We start from the raw sequence: 18,800 nt of genomic DNA on the forward strand, positions 1-18,800 counted from the left end.
GAGCTTGGTAATCTTTATCTGAAGAACTTTTTATTTTTTGCAGAGATGCTTTGGATGCACTTGGACTAAAGAGATACTGTTGCAGAAGAATGCTTCTTTCACATGTGGACTTGATTGAAAAACTGTTGAACTATGCACCGCTTGAGAAATAGACTAAGGATCTTAAGAAACACATTGAGACTAGAAAATAAATATATTTTTTTGCGCCAAATAACGCCTGAAAGCACCAGTTATCTTGTAGTTAAAAAGTCACTAGTTCCAGTTTCTTGCATCTAGCTTGTATAGTGCCTTGCCACTTCATTATTTTGTATTTTATAGCAAAATGACTTGAGCTCAGTGTTTACCGGTATTTATTAAAGTAATTAGCTTTGAAAGTTCCTCATTGAAAATTAATATCCTTGTTGTACCACACAGAATGCCCTTATGCAAATAAAATTAATTGCTAATATGGAAGCTCTCCATACTTGAACTGTAGGTATTTATTTTAAGACAGGATTTAGCTACTGCTTTTTTCACTTTGTATTATGCTGTGAGATTCATATATGAGAAGCTGCTTTATAACAAAGACTCTCACTGGTGTGACAAGTGATTAAAAAAGCTCTCAACTGAGATGTTGAAGCAAGTTTCATGCTTCCTAAATTAAAGGGACTCCTAGAAGGCTAGCTAGGCTGTGGGAAATGGGTTTTATCTTTGAGGTAGGATTACTCAGAAACAAGCTAAGACATATTGTTTTGGTGAAAAGTGCTTTATTCAAACTACTGCTTTGCAAACACTTGTTTAATTTTGTACCCTGATTGTATTTTGCGTTATAAATGCCACTTCGGTTAAAGATACTTTAAACGTGCAAGTTTCCTGAAGATCTTCCAGTGATCTGTTGATCCAAAAGCATTGCGACAGTATATTTCGTTGTGGAGTTTTCTGTCTGTGGAAAGAAAGCACAAAGGAAAGGTCAGTCTGAAACCATAGTTCATAGCCATGATCAGGGCAGAGGTTTCTCCCTCAAGGAATTTTATTGCAAATTGTTATTTCGCATTGACTCTCTTGAAGACATGAAAACGTTCTTGTTTTATATCTGGTGTCCAGATTTCTAGTGTCATGTGACACAGTCCTCCTGACACAATGGAACCTTTTTTCAGGGAACACCCGTGGGACCAAAGCAAATGTCCCCTGAATAGAGGTTGGGCCGGAGTGTTTTAATAATAAACCAACAAATAAAGATCAGAATCTGTTACAGTCATTATTTCAAGCAGCTAGATATTGTATAAAAATTGTAATTAACTTATCTCTGTGATATTGTGTATTGCGTTCGCATGAGAGAAGACCATCGATTTAAGTGAGATAGTTCATGTTCTGAAAGCTGTCATCATTTTGACAAGTGTACACTTGAATTTATCAAACCCTTTTGTGGTCAGTCACGTTAAGAGTGGTAACGCGTTCCCTGAACAGAGGTCAAACTGGTTTGGGGACCCAGAAAAGTGTTCCTTTCCCTTGAACAGAGTTGTCCCTTCAGTAGTAGAGGTAACAGCTACAAAGATTATGTAATTACAATTTTTCCAGAACCAAATTTTGTGTCCTCTAAATGGAGGTGTCCCTTGAATAGAGGTGTCCCAAAGGATAGGTTCCACGGCAGACAGTCATCAACAAAGGTGGGCAAGCAGAGCTGGCCCTTAGGGTGAACAGCTACTGACTCAAACTGTCAGGTTTTGACAAATGTTTTTATATTATTTTCGAATTGAATATTTTATACACACCAGTTTGTGATGCCTTTAGGTCAGCGCCCGGTGCCCCCACAGCATTCTGGACACTGACAGCAATGACCACACCCACCATCATTGTCTTCATTATATTCCATTCTTACAGAATCTCTCATAGGGTGTTTCATGGGCTTACTCTAAATACAAGAAGATGGAGGCCACAAGATCAAGATCAAACCATAGTGACATCATAAATATGATTAACATGCACTTGCTTAAACTTTTAATGTTCAGTGTACATGTAATATTCAGGGGAAACTGCCAACCTACCTGTCCCCAAACCTAAGGTTAACACTTACTTCTCACTCAGGAAAAAATGTTTGGTTAGGGGAGGGGTAGGTGGGCTGAACTTAGACTTCTCATTTAGGAGAAAAATGATATGGAGGAGGAGGCAGTTTACCAGAATCTTACTTCCTGTTGAACATTTGTCAATGATGTATACCTTAGTGAAAATGTACCTGATAACTGATTGACTAGGGTTTTAATGATCTTTCTTGTGTCTTAAATCATAAGGCCAATTGTGAATTTGTAAAACATGATTAGGGTATATGGTAAGTTGTTGCCTCTCCCTCCTGCCCCTCTTTCCACTTCTCAACATTTTTATTCTCAGTTATAGCTATCCACATTAATATTTGGGATAGTTCAGCTCAGGAGATTTACTAAAGCCTTCTCAAACGGCTATGCAACTTTATCTGTGGTAGTTTGTTGATTGTAGGTGCCTCCTTTTGAAATGCATTACTATGGAGTGTAAGGTAATTTCAAGACTGAGAGGATAAAAAGGGAAACCTGATGAGACAGAGCCATAGCTAGCAGGGGAGGGGGCAGGGGAGCAGTTGCCCCCCCCCCCCCTGGAACAGTTGAGCCAGACAAATCAAGTCTGTGGATGGATTTGTTCTTGTTAGACTTAGTTGTTTTGATTGTAGTAACTTGCAATAATTGTTTGCCATTTTCATGGGGGAGGATACAGAACTCCTACAGGGTTCATGCCTTTGGCACTTGCGATATGCTCCCCCCCCCCCCCCACCCCCCATTACTAAAACCCTAGCTACGGCCCTGTGAAATGGATTCATCTTTGCAAACAGCTTTATCATCAATAAATGTCAAGGACGGGATTGCTGCTTCTCTGTGGGCTTTCACACAGTGTTGGTGAAATATGTTTATCGACTCAGTAATTACCTCATCGTTACGTTCATAAAGTTCAGGGTACTTGTTCAAGTTGAAGCGTTTCCTTAAAGTTGAAGCCATTGTCATAGTAACCATGAGCAAAACCACAAGTGCTACGCCCCTATTCATCTTGGCCTGGAAAATATGAGAGGAAACTTTGACTCTTTCAGCTATAATATATACCGTTCTCTGTCAATAGATATTAAGAAGTCCATGTAATTTTCCCGGGAATGTTAATAGCTAAGCCCTCACAAAATTAAGATCTTTCTCAACACTTTAATTTTTGTGGGTCAAACCAGAATGAGCATTGCGATCCTTGAGTAGTTTTTGTATCATAAATCCTTATTACTCGAAGCTGGTAGACTATCGGAATTTGTGTGCACGGTTTTGTATAGCGTTTTAAATATTGAGTAAATTATTTTCGCGCCTGCTTTTCGCGAAAATTTGGGAACTGTATTTCGCGGGTATAAAGTTTTGTGAGCTTTGGTAAAACTGAAGAAAAGTGTATTTCATTTTGTAGTTTTCAGCCGTTGCTTTTATCACCCATTGAACCCTACACTTGAGACGATCTCTCGATCTTTTATACACGGTCATCCTAAGGGAACCTGAGTCTTTTCGGAATTACAAGGCCTTCAGTATTATTTTCCCTAAAATTTTAGATGCAATTTAACGTATTTCGAAGGTTAGAATTTGTCTGACTCCTTTCTCCATCACATTTTCAAAACTGAAAAATTTAGGTTTCCTTTTTTGTAAGAAAAAGAACCTAACCTGGGCAGTGAAATGTGAATAATTAAACTTCAGAAAATCGTAGGGAATTTTTTAGATAAGCGTCGAAAATTGTACATGAATGGAACGATTATCTAGAAAGTTTTAGCAGTCCTCAAGTAACAGAAAATTCTAGGCAATGCTTGATTTGCTTCTCAGAACGGATATTTTACAGAAAACCCTCGTAGGGTGCCCCTGCTATTTGCTCAGTACTGAAACTCACATGTAACTTTCTACGGCCGTCGATAAAACCAGGAACACGGAACATTCCGGAACATGCCGGAACATTCCGGAACATCCCGGAACATGAAAAAATAAAAATAATTTTCATGAAAAAAAAAAAATATGATAAAATAATAATAATGAAATAATTTTGTACAAATTAATAATAACGTAAAATAACAAAAGAAAAACGAAAAATGATGAAATAATCAAGAAAAAGAAACTGGTATTCTCTCTGAGTATGAGAAAACAATATTTTGTCGCAACAAATTAAAATTTGTCGGGCGAGTGAGGGTTCTTACAAATGACAGTAACGAGTGAAAGCTTGCTTCTAAATTCAAAATATATTAAAATGGGTCGCGAGGAGGGGTTTTTTTAAGCTTTCTTCACACAGCTACCTCTTGTAATTGTTTGCCGTGAGGTAATCATTTGGCGGTTATCCATTTACGGTTCTGCAATGGTCTGAAATGTCGGTGCAGTATTTCATCTTAAGCCAATCTAGCTAGTCAACTAATCTTATGTATTGTTTTCTTATATAATAAAGTCTGTCCGCGCGTCTTTTTTTGTTCGCGACTAAAATATCTGGCGCCTTTTTCCTCACTCGTAAAATTTGCGAAATTCAGTATGCACAAAAAGTACAACGCACGTTTCAGATATTTGCTTTGAAGTCGGTTTGATAACGGAGAGTTGCGGGAGAGCTGTGGGAAATAAGTTGAACGGCAAACTCATAAGCAACGGTGATGTCTCGCTCTTTGCATATTTATACCGAGTCGCGCACTTACGGTATGCTTTGCTGGTAATTTATGCAGGCCTAGTTTTCGCATAACCGAGGTGTCCCTCTGTATTCTGAGTAGAAATTGCATGAAGTTTTGCAACACCAGGACCGAAGTAAACAGCTGTCCAAATTACGAAAATTTGAAAAGTTTCAGTAAAGAGCGAAGAGGGGGAATCGGGGAGGGTAATGTACTCGAAATAAGATGCCTGAATAAGGACGCGCTCTTTTGATAATTATTTTTTGTAATAGCTAATCGAAAAGTGACTGCATAATTATGTAAAATTTACATGGCGCGAAGTGCATTCCGCACACTCATTTCTCTATATAACGCTCTTCAGTTTTGAAGCGCGAAAAGTAATTTATCAAGTTTTATAAAAAAAAACAGGTTTCAGTTGAGTCAGTATTTCAGTTAAGTTCAATTTCTTTCTACTGCAAACAAGTATATTAAACAGTTCTGCATTCTCCTACGATATCATTAATAAAACTTTGGTAAACCAAAATGGTTCCCAACGGGGAATCTCTAACTTTAGTTTTGGTTGTTAAAATGACTGAACGAGTAATCCTGTCGTCTGAGCAAATTAATGTCAAAAAATATTCATGAAAATTGCCGTTTCACGGCGCTAGACGGTGAAATAAAGTCATATTCGGAAACTCGTAGGTAACTCACCGGTAAAAGAAGCACTCTCAGCTAGTCGTTTATAGAAATGTAACAAAGGATTCTTAAAAACTGTGAAAGATAATTTTTTTAAGAAAAGGAAACTGTCTGAAATATCGGACTTCTTCGAGAGAGTTCATTCTTTCGGACGGGCGTCGAAGTTTAAGGCGGGAAGATCAGTGGCATTCAAAACAAAAAAGTAAGAAATTAAATTGCAGGTAACAACTTGATTTGGAAGAAACGTATTGAGTATAAGTAAAATGAAATGTCCAATGGAAAAAAATCTCTGTAAACCTAGGGAAATTGAACTAAACTAAATTACCTTGACTGTTCTGGCTGCTCAAACTAATCTTCACTCCTCGAACTCTATAAGAAAATGATTGAGTTTATTCATAAGCGGTACAGTTTATTAAGTTGAGTCACAATGTACTATTATTGAAGAGTAGTCCCTTGAGAGAGTTGGAAATATCAGTGCGCAAAACTGTAGTGGTTGTTTACCATTTGCAAAAAGTTTCCTGAAAATCCGGTTAGAATGTAAATGGGTTTGGGTCGTTCCAGCGGGAATATTTCCGGGAGTGACGCAACACCTAAAATAGCCTGTGACCACTGGCTCCTCAGTTGGGGAAGGCGAGAGCGACGCGAGCCGGGCGGTAGTCTGGCCAGGGAGGGAAAACAGCTCGGCTCGCTTGGCTCGCCGATTTTTCAAAGTCGTTTAACTCTGGCCCGTTTTTAGCCATTTTTTCCCCACAGCGGTGCCTGCTCCCAGGCTACTTCTGAAAGGGTAGTCCCTTTTTGCCTAACAGACTGTTCCAGTCGGGAAAATCGTGTTCCATTTTCATCAAAGCCATCTTTGATATACCAGTTTTAGGCCTTCACGGCCGTTTTTCGTTAGATGAAACTGATTTGTACACACGGGGTAAACGCGATTCCTGGACGAAATTTTGAAATTTTGTTTTAAAATTTTGCTTAGCATTTACCTAAACCGTGAACCTACCGGTTTGCACGTGCAGTGATAAACAGTTATAGGACATTCCTGAGCACCGAGGCCTACCTAAACTTATGACTGAGGGCTCACCGCGAGGTAACCTGCGTAGCTGGCGGTATTGTGTAGTAGTCGAGATTTGAGGGTGGAGCCGTCAAGAGCGGCGAAGCCGCGAGAAATACCTCAACCGCCTCGTCCCTAGTCCCTTTTTTTGGAACACGGCTCCGCCGCCCAAAACTTTAATCTCGCACCCACACAATACCGCCAGCTACGCAGGCTAACCACGAGGTCATTAATCACCTCGCGGTGAGCCCTCATGTTTTGGGCCGGAAATGTAGTTGTTTTGGAAGGAAAGAAATTAGGATAAACCAGTATTAGTCCGCTAATGCGCTCAGAGGCATGTTGTTTCGGTGGTGGACTATGTGGTAGTTTGTCTTCTAATTAAACGAGAAAGCAGAACCGTTTAATTAGAAGACAAACTACCACATAGTCCACCACCGAAACAACATGCCTCAAGTTAGTTGCATCCATAAGAACCGTTTCATTGGTCGTCTGTCAGTTAAGCCGTGATGCTATTGGCTATGAAGACTCGTACTGTAATTGGCGCGTTTTGATCCGTCTATTGTCCCAGTCAAACAGTCGATTATTGTTGGTCAAATTGCCAGTTGTCCAGTTGTTCTTCCGTAGTTAGTTTTGCTTGATTTCGTCAATAAGTCGTTTGTACAGTGCCGGTAACTGTTGACTACCATTCAGTGGCGTTTGTTCTAAGACTAGATATGTTCGCTATAACATAACGAGGTTCTTTAAATCGAGGTTCTTTTCCATATATTTTAGTATTACTAGGGCAATGAACATAGATGGTCACCGAGGACTTCGCTATTTGGAGGTTCGTTATATCGAGGTTCTAATACATTCGTAATAATGACCTCCTGTTTAGACTGTAAAACAGTCCGTATTCATTCAAGTAAACGCGAACAGTCAAACAAAAGGTCTGGTACGAGGCTGAAAACGGAGAGTGAGACTGGGGAGATGCGCTAAAAATATGTTTTTCTCTCGCCTCGCGCGCGTAAGACTCTTACGCAACGCTTTACCGATTTCTTTAGTGATTTTGGGGAAAAACCCGACTGTTTTGCAGTCTACCTCCTGTTCCACTGCGTTGACAAGCTCCTCCATTTGTAGCCTGTTCAAAACAATGGAAAGGCGCATTTATCAAGTCACCCATGAACAAGATGTTGTATAAATAATTTAGATGTGAAAGTATCATCGTTCTGCTAGTGATAAGCTAGCCGTTGATTCACTCGTTTGCTTTAGGGAAACTTGCATGTTTGTGGACTGGGTGTTATTCCCCCAAAGAGATTTGTGCCTGGCAAATAAACCGGTGTCTGGCAAACTCTTCGAGTGTTTATAAATTATACAGCTGTTGCGAGAAAGGTTGTCGGAAAAAGAGCACGTGACAATCCCAAAGGTATTGTGGGTGGTTTTGCCTGCCCTGTTCTACAAAGAAATTTGAAAGAATGACACGAGAGGCCAAGGACATATGTTCGCGAGTGCTAATGGAAAGCAACAAAAGTAGGTTCGACAGCTACAGTCGTTAGGAACAGTGTATTGATCATATCCCATATTACCTTTCGGGGTTGTCGCGTGCACATTTTCCCATCAACCTTTCTCGAAATAGCTGTATACACAAAAAAACGCTCCTTATAAATTTATACGCACTTAACGAGTGCTTTTGGTCCATAACTTTCAAAACAGCTGCTCCACAGAATGTCACTGAACACACGTAACGGAAAAGAGTTTCGATGTATGACTGTACAATTAGTGTCACAAATCAACCTAAGCGGTGCCTTCGGGAATTTTCTGTTTTACGTCATCCTTAGCATCTCTTACTTGCGGGCGTGATCAATAGAAACGTAATCATTACCCAACGATTCCCTGCGGCTCCTGATCAAGCACATCGATATTCTAAGCTGTCTAAGGTCACTGACTGCATATTTCAACTGTAAGTACTTTTCTATATTAACGCGCGAGCTGCTAGGATGCCCCTGCGCCCTGCAGGGGGAGGGGGGGGGGGGCGGAAGGAGTTTTAAAAGTTCTCAGGGAAAAAAATGCTTTTGTTCTTCACTACCAACGTGGCCGCCGTGACGTCACGTGAAAACCAAAGCCGAATAACCTTTCTCTAATTCTAAAGCTGGGAAAACTCGGATTACCGTTAGAGATATCTCTCGATTTATGGTCGATAAAATACGGTAAATCTACTAATACGAAAATCAGATAACTTTTTTTTTCATTCCTCTATGGACAAAACCTCAGAATGGTGCCTCGTTTAGATTAGAAAGTTCTAGTTCCTTGTATAAATCATAATTTTCTCTAGAGAGAGAAATTTTTTTATTTGAGGCTTAAAGAGATCTTAAGAGTTACAGTTCATGTTGCCATACAGTTGTGATAAAACGGCATTTCATTTCTGAATAACACCCATATTCTGAATTCCGCCATGACAAACAGTTGAAATCTTTGAAAATAAAATATTTAAAAAAATGATGTCGTTAAGCCCTTTGCTTCAATTTTTTAGCCTAAAGAAATAAGTTTCGTGCCAGGTTTATCTATAAGAATAATTTTTGCACAGGCTATCATTATCTGATCATTTTCCATAATTTGGGAAATTATCAATTTGAATCTGAGGAATACCGTGAAAGTGATTCTTAATATGATCTATCGTTCGGATATCTACAGATGATGCAATTCCGGCGAACTCTCTGAATTTGGGAGCTTTAGCAACGACGGCCGCAACAGCAACAATGACGTAAAGAAGTAATTGGTTTTAATACGCAAAACAACATCTGTGCTCTTGGATAACGCTTATTTGTGCATTTCTCTGCAATAACTGCACGACTACGACGTGAAATTCCCTCACGAGAATGAGGGACTAAACACACGACGAATTTTTCTGTCTCCTTCTAAAGTCTCTAAACGTCGGTTCAGTCCCCAAGAATTCAATTCCAGCGACGTTTTCGCTGCCGTCGCCGTTCCTAAAGCTCCCTGTTACCGCTATCATTTCGGCTTTGTCGGTGAGGACAGCAGTATCAAAGATCACATAAAACTGTTTGATCTTTCGACGCCAGTCCTTATATATAGGGGTTTTCTCTGTTTAGCAACTCGAGCTGACAATGCCGCGCACACGAATGCTATACCAGTGCCAGATACATATACAAAAAAAGCCCAACTTAGTTTACAGTGGCCCAGTTTATAAAAATTCGCTTCATCGCCACAAACTTGCTTGAATTCAACACTGCCCCAGCCTGATGGATAAATACCGCAGGATATGGCAAGAAGGAAGCCTGTAAAAAAAGTAAAAGAGAAATAATGCTAGAAGGCCTTTAGCCTGAAAAACAGGAGACTTTTTCGCGACTGTGGAACAAGCGCAGAAATTCCATACTGATGACGTGTCACTACCCAGATCTGGGTAGTGTTTCTGATTGGTTGAGGCAAAGTTTCCCCTGGGCATGACCAATCAGAGGGGTCATTTCGCAGGGAAATCGCGAAAGGTCGGCTGTTTTCTCAAGGTGGATTTCCATCGTCGCATAATTTTGACGTCCTTACGCACGTAGATTTTACGCGGGTAAATAAAATAGCGGCAATCTATTGAACGTCGCGCGTAAACGTAACAGTTGAACCCGGCCTCGCTCTACTGGAAAACAGCCCTTAGGCTAGAAGCCTTTTATATCTCTGGTTTTAAAACTGGCGTTTTATAGTTAGTCACAGCTCATGATAGGAGACGTAAAACTTTTACAGTCCGATATTACAGTCGTCTAACCTTTCCCGAGGGAAAAAACGAGTACTCAAGTTAGTTTTATACTGGGTGGTTCAGTCAGAGTTAGTAATTTAATTTAAAAAAAAATCCAATGGCTGTGTTAATTTTGGCCATTATCCTTCTGCAACTGTCTGTATGACAAGGAGCATTCGTTGCACAACGAATTCACCGCCGTTAGTTTGCTGATGGTCAAAAGTTATTTGAATATTTTTATCTTGGTTTTGGAGGCAATCAAAACACAAAAGAAACTTAAAACCGGAACACGAATTTGTATAGGTAATAGCATTATTTGTAGTGATATTTGGCATAAATACCACGAGTGATATTTCGAAAGTGTTGTACGTAATTTCACGAGACGTTAGGCGAGTGAAATTTGAGACAACTTTGAAATATCACGAGTGGTATTTATGCCAAATATCACGTGCAAATCATGCTATTATTTGTTTATACTACTACCCACACAAGGTTTGTAATTTTCACATGTAGGTATTTCAAATTAAGCTGAAATACCACTGCTCTAAGCCAATCAAATTGCAGAAATTTCTCATGCAGAATTTCGTTTGAAACACAATAGTTTATATTTCAAATACAACAAAGGCCAATTTCTGCGGTTGACCTCCGTAAAGAGAATGAACACACATTTTAGACATAACTAAAGTCTGGAGAAAATATCTGTCCATTCGTTAAAGTAGTATCCTGGATTATAACTCGTTTTTAATAACAGGGAATCGAAAAGTGGGTGTTCCTTGAATTTGGTGGAATCTTTCTCGACTCTTACACGGGAAATGGGTCATTAAACTATAAAATTGCATACTTTCCAAATGACGGGCTTTGTATAACATTTCAATCTTTTATTAATTTTTGGGTGTTTCAGCCGAATGGGAAGCTTAAACGACTATTAGCTCAAGCCGTGACGAGTCAACCAACTAGAGAAACAAAGTACATAGAAATTAGTACAATTCATTCAAAAGATGAAGTACAGCTTAAACAGTATGTACTCGTCATCACATGAAGTATTAAGTATTCCGCGCGTATTAATCCGGCACCCTAAAGGATAATAATTTTATCGTCTTTTATTTGTGGCCCGCGCCATATGGCGGTTTATGTTTGCAAACAAGACTCGGGATAGATTATCGAGAAAATGTTAGCCGATTTTTGGTCCGTAATTGTAATTTGTGGGTTCACACTAGGCACTAAGTCTGTTTTAGCCTAAGTCAAGCCAAGTCACCCTAAGTCCGCTTAAGCGTTCAGACATATCTACAAGACAAATTCTTTCTGTGCAAAGCTGTCATCATTAACGATAAAAATAACAGATAAGGTAACTAACATCATAAATGTGGCGAGGTAGTCACGATCCATTTTAGCGAAGAAGTTGAGATCAAAATGAGACCGAGAAGCCGTAAAATCGCTGTAATTGCGACTTTTGTCTGTTTATTAAATTTACAAAGGTTGATCAGCCAAATAACCTTACAAAATCTTATGTTCCTTCGTGAAGGAATGACGGAAGATTTTGTTGAAGAGCGTGAAAGCCTGCTTTTTCTGACCGCCCTACTTTTGAGCGTTCACCGAAGACGAGGTGAACGTTCACGCGAAGACGAGGTGAAACCAAACTTTAGAATGGAACGTGAAACGTTTGACGAGCTTTGCCGAATTCTTCGTGGTGATCTGACGAGACGGGAAACGAGATTGAGAAAGCCTGTGTCTGTAGAGAAGCGTGTTGCTGTTGGTGTTTGGAGACTTTCCACGTCGCATAAGGTAAAAAGTCGGTAGCGTAATTGCCTTCTAACGTTTCGTCCCCTCGGCGATGCATCTTCAGTTAATTTTGTTCGTGAGAAGAAACTGTGTCGTGATTTCTTTGCTTTTGGCGCCTAACGCAGGAATCTCTATCTGATAAAACCCACGATTTTGAATTTTTTTTGCTATCAGGTTTCTTAAGTCAGCCTTAAGTCATGTTTGAAACAGACTTAAGAATTGCTTAGGTCGTTTGAGTTTGCCGACACTAAGACAGAAATCACGCTTCTGTGACTTAGCGGTTCATACCTGTCATTTTCACTAAGTCGACTTAAGAGATTACTAAGTCAGACTTAGTGGTCTAATGTGAACCCAACTTATCTCAGATAATGCGGACTCGATGACTGATAATATTTGGAACATCTCCGGATGACTGTCAAAATTTGTCAATTTATTGGACATGCATATTTCCGATAACACATTTTTCACAAGCTTGTTATCGATAGTTTGACAATAGTTTGTAAACAAAATACTAGGCAAGATAATTCCCAGAAGGGAAAGAAAATCCTTTTCTAAGGCATACAAGCAGTTGTAAAGGCGGACATTATTACATTATTACGATCACCACGGGTGTTTGCTTCAAGAGCTAGGCTGAAGTGTTTTCTAAGTATTTTAGTACTTAATTATTAAACACGACACGCAAATAAAGATACTCACCAGCAAGGAATTGAAACGCGCCTCCAATCCGCGCCGAACTTCTCGTGACAACGTCCTTGCAACAGCACGCTACGGCGGCTGTTAATGCAACGAGAAGCAAGAAACCACAGCCGATTCCACTCATTACAGTGCAAGCTTTCCACGCTTCTGATGGAATGTCTTGAAAACTAGCGTACCTTCCGCAGGCTTTCTCCATAAACGAGACGCCATCTTCTCCTTTTATTAAGAAGTTACATCGACGGAAGACCCCCAAATATACAGTGGAGTTGTATATCTTTCCTTGCACCCAGTAGGGTAGGAAAAATCCTGAGCAGGCCAACAAAGCACTTGATACCGACAAAAATACCCAAAATGTTCCTGTTGTTGTCAGATTATCAGCCATACTTTTTATGGAAGCTTATTAGTTAGTTTTAGCAGCGCACAGAGCTCAGCGCTTAAAACTCGAGCTTATGTTTTCAATGTCCAGTAGAGAGTAAGGCTGTTTACTTTTCTTGCTTTCCTTCTTTACAGCTGCCCTTTGTGAGGCTACCAATGTTTGTGGATAAAAACAGCAGGAAGGTTCAAATCTCGCTGTTAATTTACATTGTTCTGATCAAAACGAAAGACTACTGCCCTCAAATCAACGTCATGACATGGAAACTGATGATTTGCTGATGGTTTGGGCGAGGAAAACCGAAGATTGACAATCAATTGATCTCTCAGCGTGCTCTGTTTTCTTTTCTGCTTAGTTCGGATCTTGTTTAGACAATCTCTCTTCGGCAGTGGAACTTCAGAACACGTTCTGATTAAAATGGAATTATGTTAATAGAAATTACCTTGTCCGGACATTGAAACATGCTTTAAAAGCACTTTGCTTAATTGGTTTCGCGGTTGAGTGGCTTAGAAAAAAGGGCCCCCAAATTTTTCTCAAGTGTTAAAACAGTCAAAGATAAGTAAAGCTGTTACTGATAAACAGGTAATTTAAGACTCCTTTTGCAAGAAAAGCTTTGTATTTCGATCAAAATATAGATTACTGTACTTGAACCTAACCCATAATCGATTACAATCGGGGGAAACAGCGCGCACTGGGAAGAAAACTGCTCCAGGTCCAGTTGTTTCATTGTTGTTTGAAGGCCGATTAGCGCTAACCCGGGGTTAAACTTCAATCCGGGTTTCTTTTTCTCGTCAGCCCGGCCGCGGCCTTCCGCGGCCCCCCTTGGCCCGGCCCAGTGCAGTGAAAGAACTGCTTTGAAAATAATTTAATCTACATGATGACACTAACCGAGGCCTTGATTTACAACACAGAACAAAATCGGGTCCTGGGAAAATGGAGAAGAAATCATTCCCCCCCCGCCTCCAACTCCGTCCTACTGACTGTCCGTCCCACTGCCTTCCCCTTAGCCTGAAATCATGCTCTCTCCCTGTTATCCCTTGTCTCTCACGAAAAAAAAAAAACACTCCTGATCGTAGATTACCTTCCCCTGAAAAGGAAGACTGGCGATGAATGGTGACATATTATAGTCGCTTACATGACAAACTCACTGACGTTTTGACGTGGAGTCCAATATGGCGGTCGGCGAGTTTTTCTTCACTCCTTTGGTTCTTTTACTCGTTCCAAAATACTGCCACGATGAGTTCTTTATCAAGTTCAACTTCTTTGACGGTATGTAAAATAGCTTACTAAAAGTTCAAGCTTGAGTTTCTTTTCTGAAAATAGGGCTGAATTTGTTTTTCCTGCTTTTACCCTTGGGCAATTTGATCAATTCTGAAATGGGACAACTTTTAATCTTTGATTCCATGGATTAATATTAATATTTGTTTACATATTACCTATTTTTGTAATGTTCCAGTTCCTTGTTTGAAGATCGCGCTGAGCAAAACGTTGGGTTATGGAATCGTAGCTGGTTCTTCAATCAGTAAGTGCATTGTGTATTAAAATTGATTGACAGAATTTTTTAAACTTTTTTAAATGACTTAATATTTTCTTTAAGTACTTATTGATTTTTTTTATCCATGTGTAAATTCGAGTGAATTCTGTTATTTAAATTATTTCTTACCTTGGTATTCTAGTTTTTTACGATTTGTTTATTACAAATTTTAGTAGTTTCATGGGGCCATAAGGGGTAGTACACTGTTGGTCAGTAATTATGCACCCTATTGAAATTAAAGTGTTCATTGTAATTGATTTATTGAGGTTATATAGCATAATTTTTTAAACTGGTTGAATAGAAAAGTCAGTTTTTCCCTCTATATGTACGCCCCCTCACTGTTATTTGGTGAAGTTTCATTTTTGTGTCTGTACCCCTTAAAAGATGACAAGTTTTTACAAAGTGGTCATTGGGTTGGCATTTAATTTTCCTTCCAAGACCTTGATGCCGGCAAAAGTTAGATGTTTTGGGTCAACTTCCAGCTGTACTTACTAGGATGGAAGGGGGGAGGGGTGGCAGATGGCTAGGGTGCAAAAATAAAATGCAGTTGATGCAGACAAGATCACCCAACCTGTTACTGCATTTTATTATTTATATGATCATTTCCAGGCAACTGGGTCTGGCAAATTGCCTAGAAATGATGATGGAGATATCTGCTAAAATTGACAGAGAAATTCTGTCAACATGAATAGAGTTTACCATCTTTTATATACAATTCTATACCCCAGGGCCTAGTTCCTGAATGGCCGATTAGCACTAATCCAGGATTAAAATTTTGTTCCACTTTACGTATTTAACTTCCTATGCATTGCTTAGAGTAACATTTTGTGTTATTATTACAGAAGCTCAAAGTTAAGGCTCAACAGTATTTTGTAAGCTTGAGTTACATGTTCTAAGACAAGAAAACCTTGCTTAAAATTTTGCTTAATCTTGGGTTAAACTTAATCATCTTTCGAGGAACTGGGCCCTGGTGAAAGAGATGCCCCTTTTGGTGCATTCCTTTGAAATAGTGTTGTCAATGATTGTCTAACAGTATGCTTTGTTATCATGTGTAACAGTCAAAATCCCTCAAATAATCAAGGTGATTCAAGCATCAAGTGTGGAGGGTCTTAGCTTGCTCTCATTTCTTCTTGAACTTGTTGCATTAACTGCTACTGCATCTTACAGTATTGCCAAAGAATTCCCATTCAGGTATTTAATATTGATTTATAATGCAATATTTTGTGTTCTTGGATGAGGGTCATCGTAAAAGTGATCACTTGAGTGTCTTTTGAAAATGTTTCATTAATTTGAAATGTCCCACCATAGGATCTCATACACTGACTCAAAAAAATTAGAACTACAGTAGATCTAGTGAAAGTACTTATAGAATAGTCGACCGATGGATCTCATCCACAGACTCAGAACTTAGAACTACACACTGTCCCTTTGATGATAGAGTCGGTTTCTCCATTCAAACCTGCTGGCTACTTCAATTTTTATTGAAACCCCTGGTATATCTTTTTCTAAGTACTGAATTCACACCTTTTAAGTTTTGCATTTTTCTGTTTTAGTTCCTGTGGTGAGAGTTTCTTCATGTCCGTTCAGACTGTGCTTCTTATCTGCCTTTATTTTTATTACACCAACAAAGCCTTGCTTTCTCTCCTGTTCCCGGTACTGTATGGTGGCATCTTTTATGTTCTAGTATCTGGCCTGACACCCATGGCTGTCTTGGTCCAACTCGTTTCACTTCAAATTGTCTTTCTAGGAGTAAGCAGGGTAAGTACAATGTCAACACAACAATTTTGTGTATGTTACAATAAAACCAATAGCCAAGGGAAGCAGCCATCTGTAGTGTGATTACATGTATGTCCAACAAAAGGCCTTTAGCAACATTATTGTTGGTCATGTGATCAACTTTCTGTAAACAGAAAAACAGTTCGCTTTTGGAAAATTTTGTTAGCGGGAACTGAAAAAGCATATTGAAATAAGGTAACCTGTAAATTTTCAACCGTATATCTCAAAAGAAACGAATTGCAGTGAAAGCTGAAAATTAGAAGGATTTGTATGGGAAAAGCAACTCTTGTCACCCAGTCACACACAGTTAAATGGTTTTCCATTCAAATCCTTGTAAATTTTGTTATTGTCAAACTATCGTAAAATAACTCCGTGCACATTATGAGGCTCAAATGCTCTTTTGTTTTCATAACAGACAATTTGAACCCTTAAAACCGTGAGGGAATGATTTAATGACAGTTTGAAAAGTTCAAAATTTACAAGAACTTCTTTCACTGTCACTCTGTGATCATGAGATCAGGTCCTCTTTGAAGAGTCCTGGCTTTTTGCACAATGCACAGTAAGTAAACTGTAGCACTGTTGTTTTAACCTTAAAGTTTTGCCAGTGGTCACAACCAGTCTCCTCTACTAACTGTGATTACACCAAGGCTGTGCTCTAGCGGAGCCAGGTGGCCCCCTGGCACCTAGCTTTTGCTCCTTAGCAACAAAAAATTAATACCGTATATCCTCTGTTATGTCCTCCTCTCAAAGAAGCCCCCTTTTCAGGGGTAGGTAGTTAATAACTTTGTATGGACTGATCCAGGATGGTTTATTCACCAACTGGAAGCTCTGATTTGTATCCTCGGCTGCATGATCAGGGAAAAGGGCTCCCTAAAACGTTTCCTAGAGCGCAGCCTTGTGCATGTAATACAAACCAGAATTGCCTTTCATCTGGATCTTTGTGTTGTTTTTGAAAGAATTCTTTTCCCACCTATAGCTCTTGCAGATAGTTGCAAACTTCCGCAATGGTCACACTGGGCAGCTATCATTCATCATGGTGCTGCTGCTGTTTCTAGGAGCCATGGCACGCATCTTCACAACCATACAGGAGACAGGCGACAAAGTTATGCTGGTGACCTTTCTCGTCTCCACAGTCCTGAATGGCACTCTTGTATTCCAAGTTCTATTCTACTGGAATGTCAAGCCAGACTCGAAGAAAAAGCAAGCTTAGTTATTTATTCTTAGAAAACGTTCATTTACTCTGGAGAAGCCTTTTTTTGTTCAAATTCACAAATGGGACCTTGAATTTTTCTAGTCATTATTTCAATAATTTTTGATGTTTGAATTCGAGAACTGATAACACGCGAAAACCACCCAATGTAGAATCTTTTGAAAAAATTAATGTCAGGTGATCCAAGACAGTCTTGAATTCTGGATTCCACACCAAGGATTCTGGATTCCAGGTACTGGATTCGGTACTCTTTGTCGGTGGAACTTGGATTCTGAATTCCAGTTGTTAGTGGCATCGTCAATTCCTTGAATTGGATTTTTGGAGTTCAAAGCCCAGGATTCCAGATTCCACAAGCAAAAATGTCCCGGATTCTGGCCACTGGATAACCTTTCATGGGGTGAAAAATGGCCGTAGTAACTGCAAACAACAAATACTTTTTTGGCAGGAGGGGGATTGGTGTGCTAAGAAGTCTGTAGGAGTTATTGATTCTCATTCAAGTTCATTTAAGTTTTTTTTGGCTTCCTTTCCTTCCTTGTGACCTTCTCATGTATTGATGAATACTCAAGATTATCTTGTTGAAACATTCTTTTGGGAATTGGACAATTAATAAATAAATGAATGTTTTTGTTATAAGAATTATTCAAAAATTGGTGACTTTGATTTTTGGGATGTGCTTTCACACAATTTTGCTGCCAAATAAATTGATTAAGTGAAGTCTACCATCCCTTCTCTGACCTTGTCGCCCCACCCATATGGTAATAAAATTTGTGCATTTGTGGGCTTAACCAATGACACAAACACCTGTGCTACGACAGGAGTCTTCGACCCTCCCTAGCATCTTACCAATAGAGTATACTAGCATCAGCAGTATTGAATAATGTGGACGGAAGTGCAACAGAGGAAAAATGCATTTTCCTTTGGCCTTCTTCTTTTCTCTCTTAATTACTTCTTTCTTCCTCTTTCCTTTCTTCTGGTTTTGATGTTATACTACCTTTGTTCATTTTTATTTTTTTCCGTGGAAAAAGTGTTAAGTGTTGACGAAAACAAGACCAGAGGAAAACTCCTTAACTGGAGAAGGATGTCAGCCAGTTATAAATACGGTCTTTGCCTGCTCCTTCTTCGCAGCTTTCAATGTTACAAGTTTTACGTCTCACCATTTTTCCATTGAAAAAGGAATCAACTGTCAATGGCCCGTAAAAAAAAAAACAACAACAACAACAAAAAAAACACACACTCACACACTGGAAGCAAGCGCGCATTGTAGTCATATCACATGAACCCAGTATTTTGGCTGACATGACTTGACTTTGCTTGACTTAACTGCCGATTTTCAA

At 39.4% G+C, this 18,800-nt stretch overlaps 2 protein-coding genes and 1 long non-coding RNA gene across 3 annotated transcripts; 1 reads left to right on the plus strand and 2 right to left on the minus strand.

The window, feature by feature from the left end:
- Positions 1-788: 788 nt before the first annotated feature.
- Positions 789-5,871, minus strand: LOC140949779 (uncharacterized). The gene is made up of 4 exons (XR_012167115.1): positions 5,658-5,871; positions 2,931-3,053; positions 1,752-1,891; positions 789-922 (listed from the first exon to the last, which is right to left on the minus strand). It is a non-coding gene; the product is annotated as an uncharacterized lncRNA (long non-coding RNA).
- A 2,843-nt stretch (positions 5,872-8,714) lies between these two features.
- Positions 8,715-13,455, minus strand: LOC140950178 (LHFPL tetraspan subfamily member 6 protein-like). Its single transcript, XM_073399373.1, has 2 exons — positions 12,574-13,455; positions 8,715-9,652 (listed from the first exon to the last, which is right to left on the minus strand). The coding sequence occupies exons 1-2, from the start codon at positions 12,953-12,955 to the stop codon at positions 9,405-9,407; spliced, it is 630 nt and encodes a 209-aa protein (XP_073255474.1). The 5' UTR covers positions 12,956-13,455; the 3' UTR covers positions 8,715-9,404.
- A 611-nt stretch (positions 13,456-14,066) lies between these two features.
- Positions 14,067-17,992, plus strand: LOC140950176 (mannose-P-dolichol utilization defect 1 protein-like). The gene is made up of 5 exons (XM_073399372.1): positions 14,067-14,215; positions 14,403-14,468; positions 15,539-15,671; positions 16,034-16,238; positions 17,233-17,992. The coding sequence occupies exons 1-5, from the start codon at positions 14,119-14,121 to the stop codon at positions 17,464-17,466; spliced, it is 735 nt and encodes a 244-aa protein (XP_073255473.1). The 5' UTR covers positions 14,067-14,118; the 3' UTR covers positions 17,467-17,992.
- Positions 17,993-18,800: the final 808 nt, after the last annotated feature.

Source organism: Porites lutea, chromosome 10 (genome assembly GCF_958299795.1).
Source record: "Porites lutea chromosome 10, jaPorLute2.1, whole genome shotgun sequence".
Lineage (NCBI taxonomy): Eukaryota > Metazoa > Cnidaria > Anthozoa > Scleractinia > Poritidae > Porites > Porites lutea.